At 41.2% G+C, this 12,575-nt stretch overlaps 1 protein-coding gene across 1 annotated transcript; it reads right to left on the reverse strand.

Annotated features, from left to right (window-relative positions):
- Positions 1–292: 292 nt before the first annotated feature.
- On the reverse strand, positions 293–9,272 carry LOC128260495 (uncharacterized). Its single transcript, XM_052993556.1, has 9 exons — positions 9,003–9,272; positions 6,883–7,261; positions 4,413–6,804; positions 3,804–3,916; positions 3,557–3,725; positions 2,224–2,314; positions 2,058–2,165; positions 1,838–1,970; positions 293–1,723 (listed from the first exon to the last, which is right to left on the reverse strand). Exons 2-9 carry the CDS (start codon positions 7,225–7,227, stop codon positions 1,700–1,702), a joined length of 3,375 nt encoding a protein of 1,124 aa, XP_052849516.1. The 5' UTR covers positions 7,228–7,261; positions 9,003–9,272; the 3' UTR covers positions 293–1,699.
- Positions 9,273–12,575: the final 3,303 nt, after the last annotated feature.

The raw sequence follows: 12,575 nt of genomic DNA on the forward strand, positions 1-12,575 counted from the left end.
AAAATAAAGAATTTTGATTTTATTGCAATTAATTTGATACAAATTGTTAAAAAAAACACAACTCAATTTAATTTAATTAATTAAAATAAAAACCAATCAGGTTGCATTCGAAATATGGAAATAAGATCAATTCAATATTATAGGACTACAAATGTTGAAGGAAAATTTGAATGACCTTTGATGTTTTGATAAGGTCCTCGAAAAATCCGCAGAAAACTATTATATTAAACATACCTCATCAATTTTTTCAGAGCCCCAAATGTATGCCCCAAAAAAACAACCGATGCAAAAATTTCATTGTTTAATTTTTATTATTAAAAATTTCTTTATATTGCCTTTGTTGTTTTGCTCATTTGCTGTGACCGATCGTTCTCCTTTCCTCGCCCTCTTATCATCTGCATTGCTTTGTATTTCTATCGTCATTCGTTTATTTTAATTTCCATAGACAAATATTGTTTGTTTAATGTTCAAGGAGGATCAGAGTCCAAGACGGACTCGAATTTGGCTTGGCTTGGCTTGGCTTGGATTGGATTGGATTGGAGGAGGTTTTTCTTATATCGTATACCTAATTTTACGAAAAAAAAAAAATACAAATAAATAAAAACTAAAAACAAACCATACGCAATAGGGTACAAAAGAGTTGAGCTTAAAACATAAATAACAAAGCCGAAAACAAAAATTAGTTAACAATTCAAATAAATCTAAATACAAGTATTGGTTGTTGGTTTCCCACCATTCGTCTGTGTGTGATTTCCATCAATTGCTATGCTCAATAACTTCGTTTGAGTACATGACATGGATTAAACTAAGTACAATAATGGTTACTACATGTTCGATCTCCACCTGTGGGGGATCGCTTTTTGTTTAAGGTTCAAGGACCTCTGGGCACTGGCATTGGTTGATGATTGAGCAGCCTCGAAATGGTTTCAGATCGAGTGTGCGTAACAGAACCTCAACTACATGGGGGCTAGGCTATATCAAATCTATTAAATACAAAACTGCAAGTCGCCTTCCATTCAACATTCGACGACTTGGTTAAATCACAGCTAAAAGGCAAGCATAAAAGTAATTAATTGATTACACAAAACATCAACGACCTTGTCGCCTTCTCTGTCTGATTCGTGCCCAAAGGGGAGGTCGAGGGTGAGGGTGGGGGTGAGGGTGAGGGTTCGAGGGGGTTGTGGTTGGCTATGCTTGTGGGTGGGACTTGGATTACTGGCTCTCAAACATATTTATGTACAATTGTGTTATTCGTTTACTTGACTACGCATAATTAATTTATATAATCGTCATATTCTTGTTTTTTCTGCATTCCTTTCATTAAATAGTTAATATTTATAGTATAGCACCGAGTACAAAAAAATGATCAATAAACAGAGTTTTGAATTTTGTTTTCTTGGTTTTTCTGGTTTGTCGTTTTTCGATTTTCGTTTTTCTCTTTTTTTTTTAGCAAAACTAACAATTTCCTTGCTTTGCTTACTTATGTAACTTTTGTTTTTGTTTGGTGTTTGTTTTTTTTTTTTGTTTTTGTTTGCCGTTCTTGTTATACAGAACGCTTAACGGTTGTTTGTTTGTTTGCTTTGTCGCCGTTGTTTAATGTTTCGTTAAATTCTACTACTTATTTAAGGTAATAATTTCTGTTGCTTTCGTTTACGTTTTGTTGTCACAAGCGAATCGCCACTGTTCTATATCCGTTCTCTTACATTGTTCCATCGCCAGATATCTATAAGATACAGAAAAAATAAATAAAATAAGTGTGCATATTACATTTGAAATCAAATCACTTTAAGCATTTTTAAAGCTACAAAAATATTATTGCTTAACCCAGTTAACATACCTGCGAATGCGAACTGTCGCTCTCCACCTGCTCGGAGTAGCAGTGCTTATAGTTAAGATAGTCTAGAAGTCTTCTCGGTAATGGCAATGTCTGTATAAGATCCTTTCGTATAACCGCCTTTAGTATAACAAATCTACAATGACAATTTATAAATAACAATATATATATATATGCCAAACATGACCATAGGATTCACTGGATTCAGCAAACAATGACCCACCTGCACATGTGCTGCAAGCTTTGTACATGCTTAAACCTAGATACTGGATTGGTTAATTGCACACGCATTGGTCCGTGCTCCGGCCGACGATGCAGAAAGAATAGATATCTGTGGGATATAGTTCTGGATGTAACATATATGGTGGATTTAAGAGGGCTGCACTAACCTGCCGCTTCGCGAATGCTCGACCGCCTTCTCAATGAACTCGGTGATAGTTTGCGACTTGAACTTGGCGTACGAGCCGAAGGAAAAGGTTCCTGGCAAAAGTACATGAGATATTCATAAGGTTTGGTACAACTAGATAATTCAAAATCTTCATATAAATACAGTAGTTATATTACCCCTGGTGTCTTAAGTTTAAGCTATTACTTAGCAGTATACGCTTAAAATGTATTAATTTGGGTTTTAAGCATACTCATAGCTTTTTAAGGGGTTACATTGGTTTTACGATTTCAGAACTGCAATTGCTTATTTATTATTTAATTATTTATAAATTTGAATTCGGTCGATTAAATACTTTCGGAAATATATGAATTTCTATAAGATTTTAACATGAACGATAACAGCATCTATAGATTGAACGAAATGTTTTAGAATATCTTTAAGTATTTTTAATTATTTCAATTTAAGCAAGTATTTTTCATTAAAAAACGAAAACAAGTTTGTCAAACATTAGTTTTTTTCCAAAAAGTTGCGAAAAATATTTAAAAGAATTACAAAAAATATTATCTTTTTAGAAATTTTTCATTTAAAGAATATCTATTTCATATATGTGAATACGAAACCCATCATAATAAGCGTATAGATAAAGCTAAAATTGATCTGTTAAGTAAATTTGTTTTGGTTTTGTTAGATAAACATTTAGGTCGTTTTATATATATTTGGGTCAATATTAAAGTCGTGAGATCTATACTATTTGCACATATTTATTAAAATCCTTAAATAAATACTATATGTACTCATTTAAATCATTATGTATACTGCTGTGGTCATGCAAATAGTAGTTTTTCAACTTATAGAAATTAATTTATTTATTTATTTTAAATCAACTTTTGAAAATTTTTTGAAGCGTATACTATTAACCAAATGGGACACATAAAATCAATATTATCATAGGTATATTTTAAAATATTTATAAAACATATTGACAAACTATTTTTTTTTTAAATTTAAAAGTAGATAATATATTAAAAACAAAGTGCAGGTTCTTCAATTTGAATAAAATTAATTACTACGGAATTTTGAAAAGTGAATTATATAGAAACAGTTTAAATTTTCATTGAAAAACTAAAACAATGTCAAAAGTTGTTTGAAGCGTATTTTGTACATTGTTGACTAAACATTGCGATACATTAAAACAGAAGTTGTCCCATGCTTTTACATTGTCCCACTACTATTCCCATGACCGCAGCTGTATGCTTAGATATATTACAAATCGTTAGATATAAATGCAATACATATGTTTAAGTAACAACGTCTTCCAAATCGCCCTCACTCACCCTGATCCTGCTCGATGCGCACATGGCGCACGCAGTTGTTCAGCTTGAAGCTCAGCGAGAAGATGTAGTGGTCGTCGGAGCTGTCGCGCACGATGAAGGAGCCATCCGGTTCGCTGGAGAGGACCTTCTCGGCCGCCTCGCTGGACAGGGGACCCCAGTACCAGCCATACTGCGGGATAAGATCGGAATACAATTAGGCCGTTGTTTTCGGTGGGGGGCGTGGGAAGCGAAAGTCCCTTTAACCTACGTCTTTGACTTTCTCAATGCTGGAGGTGAACTGCAGCGCCCGCGGCTCCTGCACCACGTTCGTCTTGAGCTCCTCCGGTTCCGGCTTACCGGCTTCAATGGCATAGGCAGCAGCTGGAAATGGGAAAAGTAGGACAGCCATTGGAATCGATCTATCTTTGTTCTTGTTCAGAGTTCAAACCATGAACCACAAATACTTGATTTATTAGAAATCAGATCAGCTTATGTTGCTCGTAAAACTCATCTTGGGTTCATAGAGCTCATTGTTAAAATAGTAAAGCTGTGTACTGAATAGTTATTGGACAACGATGTTGAATGCTAGATGTGGGACAACCCAGTTTATTATTCTTAAAAAGATAAACAGCTATTTAAAACAAATGGGTTATTTCATGTGCTTAAGAATTCGCGGTTTGTGCTGCGACTTAAGGGGATATACATTAATTCTAGCCTCTGTACTTTGTTACTTTTTATAATGCTGATCTAATATAATACCTAAACGAGTCTTAGCCATGAGTTTAGCCATTTGAAATATAATTATTTCCAACGATGATTAACTCGAAACTATCTTTTATGTAAATGTGAGTCGCTCATGCAGCGAACTACTACTCACCCTTCTTTGGTAGTGGTGGCAGGGCACGGGACTGGAACTTCTTGCGCAGATCGGCATTCGGTTCGTCCGACGCCTCTGCCGCGATCAATGCTCCTCCTCCCAGGCCATTCCCGCCATTCAGTTCGGTGGCCAGCTGGGCCTGGCCCGCCACTCCCGGGGCGCTGGTTATCACAGCAGCTGGATTGGGGATCAGCGGCATCGCGGCGGCGGCGGCGGCGTTTGCGTTTGCATTGGCCAGGATGCCCGTTTGAGTGCCACCCGATCCCCGGCAGCGGCTGTGATTGCTGCGCCGAAAGCGAAAGATGCTGCAGAAGCGCTGCTTCAGATTCAGCGTGAACTGGGACTTCTTCTCGGAGTGCAGGACGTGCTTGTTGTTCGGCAATTGCTGGCTGTGGGTGTGATTGTGGTGCTCCGTTGGTGGCTTCTCCAGCTGTTGTTGCGATGGCTGATGATGGTTGTTGTTGTTGTTATTGTTGTTGTTCAGCTTATCGTTGTCCAGATTGTGCTTATTCTGCTTGCTCAGATACTTGCCACCAGAACTGGCGCCACCACCATCACTGCTGGTTCCTCCTCCTCCTCCTCCTTGTCCGCCTCCGCCTCCTCCATTGGCTGCATTGTTGGGCCCACCCGGCGGACCACCTGCTCCTCCTCCTGCCGTCCTGGTGGTGCCCACACTGCTCCGCGTTCTCGCCGTCGTGGTGGTGGTATTGGTGGACACACTCCAAATGGTCTCGTTGCTCGACTTGACCATCGGCTTGGCCGTGGCATTGGGCTTGCTGCCCGCATCCGAGTAGAGGGTGTGATAGAACTGCTTCACCTCGTCCAGTGTCATGTGCAGTGGCTCCGATTCGCTGACCTGGCCCATGCCCATGCCCATGCCCATGCCCATGCCCATGCCCATGCCCATGCCCACGCCCATTGCTCCCACGGGTGTTCGGTACTTGCCATGCTTGCTCTTCTCGCCATCGCCATCGCTGGTCTCCGTGCCGGCGCCGGCGCCCGTGCCCGATCCTCCGTAGCGCTGCTTGCGCTTGTTCCGCTTATTCCGCCTGCTCGCCTTATGGTAAGTGGATGCAGTGGGCTTTTGCTGCTGCTGCTGCTGCTGCTGCTGCTGCTCCTCCACCAACTGCAACTGCTGCTGCTGCTGCTGCTCGATCATGTCGACGGGAAAGGCATAGATGTCCGAGTCGATGGGCACGTTGTAGAAGTCGGAGATCTCGCGCGTGAACAGTGCATCGTGAGACATGGCCTGGGTGATGAAGATGGAGTCATCTGGCTTGTTGGCGGACGACACGTTCAGCGAGTTGTGCGAGCTGCTCAGGCGGCTGTTCAGCGAGTTCCTCGAATTGGGCCGCTGGCCATGGCTGTAGCCGTAGCCCGGCTGGTGGTGGTGATGGTGGTGATGATGGTGCCCATGGCCCCCGTGCCCGTACCCATGCCCATGCCCATGGCCATGCCCATGGCCATGCCCATGGCCGTGGTGGTAGTGACAGTGGCTGGTGTGGCCCAGCGGACTGTACAGCGAGGCCTGGCGTCGCTGCAGACTGCTCTGATCCGCCGGCTGCCTCCTGGCCCCGTAGTAGAGGTCATAGTCGTGGATCTCCGAGAGGCCGGCACTGTTGAATCGCTGCTGGGCAGCCGCCGCCTTGGCACTGGCTATGTTATCCTGCTCCGTGGGTATGGCCTTGAAATAGCGCGTGTGGTCCTGGTAATACGGACACAGGGTCTGCTTGATCTTCACGATGGACACGGGCGGCGGTGGCGATGGCAACGGCGAGCAGCTACTGGCCTCCGACTGCTCCTCCTCCAGCAGGTCCACGCTGTTGCCCAGCGAGCTGCTCACAATGTTGTTCGGTTCGTCGTAGATGTTGTCCGTATGGCTGTTCAGTATGGAGTCACTGGAGTACAAATGCTTGTTGATCGCATACGACTCCTTCAGACTCATCTGGCCCAAGGCCTGTCCGTCCAAAGCGTCCAGTTTGCACTCGGCCTTGGCCAGCAGCAGGACCAATTCCTGTGCTCCAGGCGGATGCGGATGGGGATACGGATGGTTATGGGGATGGGAATGGGAATGTGGATGAGGATGAGGATGGGAATGGGGTTCCTCGGGCAGGACAGCCGTGGCCAAGCCGCTCATCATGGTTGTGGCGGCATCGTCCTTGAGGTGCTCGAACGACGACTGCGAGGAGGTCCAGCGACGCAGACTGTTCACGATGTTCTTGGAGATGGAGCGCACCAGGGTGGTCTGTGGCGAATCCTGGAATTCGGGCGGCGGATCGATGGGCGCCAGGGGTCCCTTTTTCAGCGTATTGAAGTTCTCGGCACTCATACCGCCCTCCGAGCAATTGTCCAGTGAATCGAATTGCGACACCTCGCCATCGCTCTCCACCATCTGCAATAATCATCACACACAGGATTAGGGGTTGGCATGCCTACCACCACGACGACGACAACGACGACGAAAGCTTACCTCAATCTCGAATTTGCACATGCCCAGGCGGTAGGAATCGCCACTGGAGATGGAGCTGTTGGTGGTCAGGGGCACACCGCTGTCGTCGCTCAAAGAGGCCGCCGCATTCAGCTCGATGCTGTTGGCACTGACCAGTTCGTGATGCGGCGGTGGCATGATGCTGAAGCTATCGCTGCTGCAGATGCTGGACACGCATACGCCTCCTCCTCCTCCTCCACCTCCTCCTCCTCCTCCTCCACCACCTCCACCTCCGCCTCCGCCCACTGACACGATGCCGCCCACATTGCCATTCGAATTAGAGCTGCAGTTGGAGTTGCTGTCCTTAAGCTTAATGGACGATTCCATTTTCCGGGCCAGAGACTCAGGTGAGAGGCAACAGCTACAAATTGGAGATAAACGGAAGGTTCAGGATATTAAAAACGATTTTCAACGATACTAGAAAATATATCTCAAGAAATTATATTGTCGTTTAAAACGTTTTTAAGTCAGCTATCATAATAATAAGAATATAAAATAAGAGGATTGGAAAATATGCCCGGTTATTAAGAACTAATTGTTTGGTATTTTTTTTTTTTTTTAATTCTAAAAAATTCTTATGTTGGACAGCTTAAACAAGATGAATAAAAATAAAGACAATTATTAAAAACATTTGTTGGCCATATTTCTGAAGGTTCTTTTAGATGTATCCTTAAAATGCTTCAGGGACAAAGTTTATTAAATATAAATGTTATGTTTGATTTAAGTTTCCGGTAAATAAAAACACAAAATTAAGCCTTTGAAGTTTTTAACAGAAATAATTTTAGGTTGAGTTTAAAGGATATGCCCATGTTCACACATAAAACAAGTTGTTAAAAAATTAAAACTTAGGCATTTAAGAATAAACTTATGTTTTAACTATGAAAAATATAGGAAGTAGACCATATCATTAATTATTGAAATCCAAGTCTTAAAAAGTAAAGCACTAGTCACGACTTATATCAAAAACGTTATCTATCGAGTAATTTGTGAAAATTTGAGATGGATTGGATTTCGCTTTATGTTATTCTAACAAAACCGCTTTTGCGGAAAAAGTTCAACCTGTCAACAGTGTTTTGGCCGCCTTAGGTGCACAATGTTTTGCCAATTTATAAGGCCAAAAATAAGCTTGTTCCATAAGCGATATATTTAACGGATGGAAATAGTAATAGCTGCGATCTTTGGGGTTCGATTTTGATTAATTAAATGACACACATCCCAACCTATGACCTTTGGGTGCGGCGGCTGCAGCTTGCAACGAATGCAATTGAAGGTCAATGACAGTTGCGTGCGCCGTTTTTCGTCCTGTCGTCCTGGCCGCCCCCTCACCGCCCCTCCGCCCAACGCCGCCTCCGCCGCCCCCTTTTCACCTACGCTCGTGCTTGTGCGCAGAAATTGAAGCCAAAAAAGCAGACGAGATTTTTTTTTTGGGCGTAGAGATTTAGGTGGGGATTGGATTCTGATTTGGGTTGCAAGAGGAGGCTTTCCAAAAGTGCAGATTTTGAGTGAGATTTACAATGGGGATTTTTCTGGGAGCGATTTCAAGGATGGATCTTTGCCAATTGGATTTTGAAGTGCGTAAAAAGTACCGCTGTAGTACACACACACACATGGGCACATAGAGTAGCCGGAAAAGGCAGCCGCCCCCGAAAGCCGCCCACCGCCCACCGATGTCGTGCGTCGTCGTTTTCGTAGTACGACGTTTTGCTAGTATTTTTTTAAGCCATTTTATATAGGTGCCGCTAGCGGGAGGGAAATAGAGAGAGAGAGTGTGTGAGAGAGAGAGGGACAGCGAGAAAAAAAGCGACTGAGTGCAGCAGCGATAACAAAAATTCTTATTAGAATTTTGTCACTCTGCATATATACACAACTCGCACACTCACACATGCACGCACACACTTTGCGAGAGAGAGCCACGACACCTACGCACACACATACTGGCTCAATTTAACACCTTTGCTTAATTTAATTATTGCTCTCCTCTCGCGTACACACACAACACAAACTCATACCAGTGCAGGCCAGACTCGTACACACACAACACCAACACTAGCACACCCGTTTGCATTCATTACAAATACAATTCCAGTTGCAATCGCACTTGCCTTTCGCTGCCTCTTTCGTTGATTCTCCTTCCTCCGATTCACGATTTCCGATCCGATTCCCGATTCCGATCCTGTCTCCACTTGCAATCCCAATTCCGATCTGATTCCTATTGGCTGCACTGCGCGCTCAGCACAGATTTGTTGACAGGATTAATATTAATTGCACGCATCGCAATTGCAATTGCTGCACGGCCGCTGCTTTCAATTTCGATTTCGATTTTCAATTTCATTTCAGCATCAGTGTGACCGCACCGACAACGACACAAAATACCATCCGGTCAGAAAATAAATACCGTTAAATACTGTTTTAGTTTCCCGAAATACCACAGAGAGAACCTAAAAAATTCGCCTACCCTTTCGTTTAACCGATTGGAAGAGATGACTATCAATCGAAAACTGCCAAAACTGTTATTCAGAAAAAATGCTATTTATTTGTTGGTTTTTTAAAACATGGGCTTCATTAATATTAAAAAAAATTAGTTGTAACCTATGTTTTAAAGCAAATATTGATTGTTTTCTGCCGAGAATTATTTTGTCAAAATCTTTAAATCTCTAAAATGTATTAGTTAATTTAAAAACATAATTTTTGATGATTTACGATGTGTAAGCATCTAGTTGTGGTATTTCAGCCAGATTGAACATCGTTGAAAGGACCTAAAAATGACATAGAAGCTATTAAGCTAAGTTTCAAACCGCGTCTAGATATTTACTGATAGACCCAAACAGTGGTGGATGGCACTGATAGCTCAAGGAAAAGAATCGAATATTCGATTGAATTATCGATTATACAGCCGTTTTTTGGGTTTAAATTTGAATTTAAGCTGGAACTAAGAAATGTGTATATGTAAATGTATTTACCAAAGATATAAGGTTATCACTAAGATTGTTCATTTGCTTAGAAACAAAAACGAATGCAATAGAACATGAGCAATATAAATTATTAAAAATAATTTAATTAATAATGTTTTCGAAATTACGTTTGTAAATATTTACAGCTTCTAAAAGCTGCCCTGTTTAGATATTATTGTAGGTGTTTTCATAAATGGCTTGGCATGTTGTATTCTGCTTTTAAATATTGCAAATTTTCGGAATTGGCAAGGATTATCTGGGATGGGAGTGGTTGCCATTTTTGGCTTCTGACCGTCGGGATCACCACCTGTTGCTACCTGGTGCCTGGTGCCTGGTGCCTAGTGCTTGTGCCTGTTACCTGCTGACTGTTGACTTTGGCCGTTACTTTCACTGCGGCGAACACGTTTCGCTGGGCTTTGTGATTATTTGCGCTGCGGCGCTGTGGCCAGTGCTCGTCCACAATGCAAGAGTTATTAAAATGACAGAAATACGGCCGCAAATGGCAGGGCTTCCATGGTTGCCAATAATCGCATAAATTAGCCATTCTGTGTGCAGCAGTGACGGAAGTTGCTTCTCCGGCCATTTCACCATCGCTCTCACTTTCGTTGTTCGGCCGGCCTGTCAAATATTTAATAATTTGTGCTAAAATGTGAATTAAATGCCAGGCGGCATGCATAACGCATAACGCATAATGCTGGTTACCACCTCTCAGGTGGTAACTACTGAAAACAGAAAAGGCAGTAGACTGAGCACTGAAAAGTGACAACAAGTCGGGACTTGTGACAAAAACAAAAATGCGACGCCGTGGAATGTCATCGGAATGCGAAAAGAAAACGAATTACATATGAACTGGCGGCCAGAAAGAGAAGGCAGATGGGGCGCAGAGAGAGACGGACGGCAGACAGACAAACCGACACTCGAACGGCCTGAAACTTTTGGCCAGCAATTGAGATCGAGAACTGGCCAACATGCCGATCCGATCCGATTACAAACATTGCTATATAAGTGCATGGCTATTCTTGTTGTTATTTAGGTAATTCTGGTATTTCCACACGCATACAAATGACATCCACAACAGCAGTCAAATGAATAGCACAGGGTTTCTTTAAGTTCCTTAAAAAACGAGAAAAGAATTTGACCACATCACCATAAAATTATCTGTCTTTATAGACCTTTTAAATTATAAAGACCTTACATAGTCAATTTTCTTACAATAAAAGCGTTTTTATAAAACATTGAAATGAATAACTAAAATTTAAGATATATCTCTTCAAAAAAATATATTTCTTAAAAAAGAAGGAAAAAAATTTGAAAAGTAAATTTGATAATTCCGAAACCAGGTTTTCAATAGTGGGCAAATACCAAGGCTTCTTGGTATTAAAACTTAGGATAAGAGGGGGTGCCACAAAATCACTAGTATAAAAGAATGGAGTCAAAATAACGTCGTATTTGGAAATAAATCAATAGGACGACTTCTGGATTCAAAATATACTTGTTGTTGCAGATTGTTGTCGGACACCTTTTTAAGTCATTTCAAAATCTTAATGATTTTTATGGCATCCCCAATATTTCTAGAAATCAGAACATTTCTAGAAAATTGGTTAATTTAAAAACTGAGAGACCAAGACTAGACCAAGAATTTTATATTAAAATGTGTAAGCCAATAGTTTTGCTATTGTAAGTTGGAAAGTTTCGCAACTATTCTTTGTATATTATTTATTAAAAACAAAAAAATTAGTTAGACGCTATATGTTTTTTGGTGATTATATTGATTTTCCAATATATTAAGAATTGCTATTATTTTGCCCGTCATTGTGTTTGGGCTGATGCAGTCGAGAGCGCGCCCAAAAATGCAATTGAGAAAAACCCACGCCATAAACAGAAACCCAAAATAGACAAAGGCATTAAAGCCGATGAAAATCAACAACAACAAGTAGACGCTGCGAGATGCCAATGCCGCGCACAGATACACTGCATCTGCATTTGTGTTTGTATCTGTATCTTTGTTTGTGTTTGTTTTTTTTTTACCTGCGCAGCCGCAGCATCTTTGGCTCAATTGTACACTGTGCGAAATCGGGCATTGGCTGCGCCCTGATTAACAGCGGGCGGTGGAAAAAGCCGTCTTTAATCTCATCTGGCCGAAATAATGGGCGGAATTTTCATTTAATTGTTTAGAATCAACATATATAGAAAAATTCTGGCCGTAGGAGCTAATTGCTTTCTTTTCAGCTGGGCGTATTATTTTGCCAATCGATTTCAGTGAACTGCCCCTATTCAAATGAACCATTTTAAATATTGCCTACGAATCGGTCTGTATCACAGATGGTAATCCAGGCTTGAAATTGGAACTATTTAATAGGTGTCTCAACAATAATCTACATGTGAAAACTAATTACTTTATAATTATCCAGCAATTATAGTACAAATATTTTTGTGTCTTATAAAAACCCATCAAATGATATATGGGATGGTTTCTTAAAATGATCTCAATATAATATAATAATAATCTTATTATAATATAATAATAATAATTTTAAAAATCTCTTTAAATCTATGAAGTTGGATTTAGTATCCCCCGTATATTCCTTGGTTCTGTCAATTTAAAAGGGGTTGGATATAAAACGAAAACCTTGATATACACATATCCGATTGTTTAACCTTAGTAAAATTCAACTGAAATATAATATTATGATGGCCCTTCAGTGTAATAATGCATTGAGGAGG

Source organism: Drosophila gunungcola (genome assembly GCF_025200985.1).
Source record: "Drosophila gunungcola strain Sukarami chromosome X unlocalized genomic scaffold, Dgunungcola_SK_2 000032F, whole genome shotgun sequence".
Taxonomy (NCBI): Eukaryota; Metazoa; Arthropoda; class Insecta; order Diptera; family Drosophilidae; genus Drosophila; species Drosophila gunungcola.

Coding starts and splice junctions, on each gene's coding strand:
- LOC128260495 (XM_052993556.1), bottom strand. CDS start 7,227: ATGGAATCGTCCATTAAGCTTAAGGACAGCAACTCCAACTGCAGCTCT. Junction 6,805..6,882: donor TGTGCAAATTCGAGATTGAG/GTAAGCTTTCGT, acceptor TGATTATTGCAG/ATGGTGGAGAGCGATGGCGA. Junction 1,971..2,057: donor AGCTTGCAGCACATGTGCAG/GTGGGTCATTGT, acceptor TTGTCATTGTAG/ATTTGTTATACTAAAGGCGG.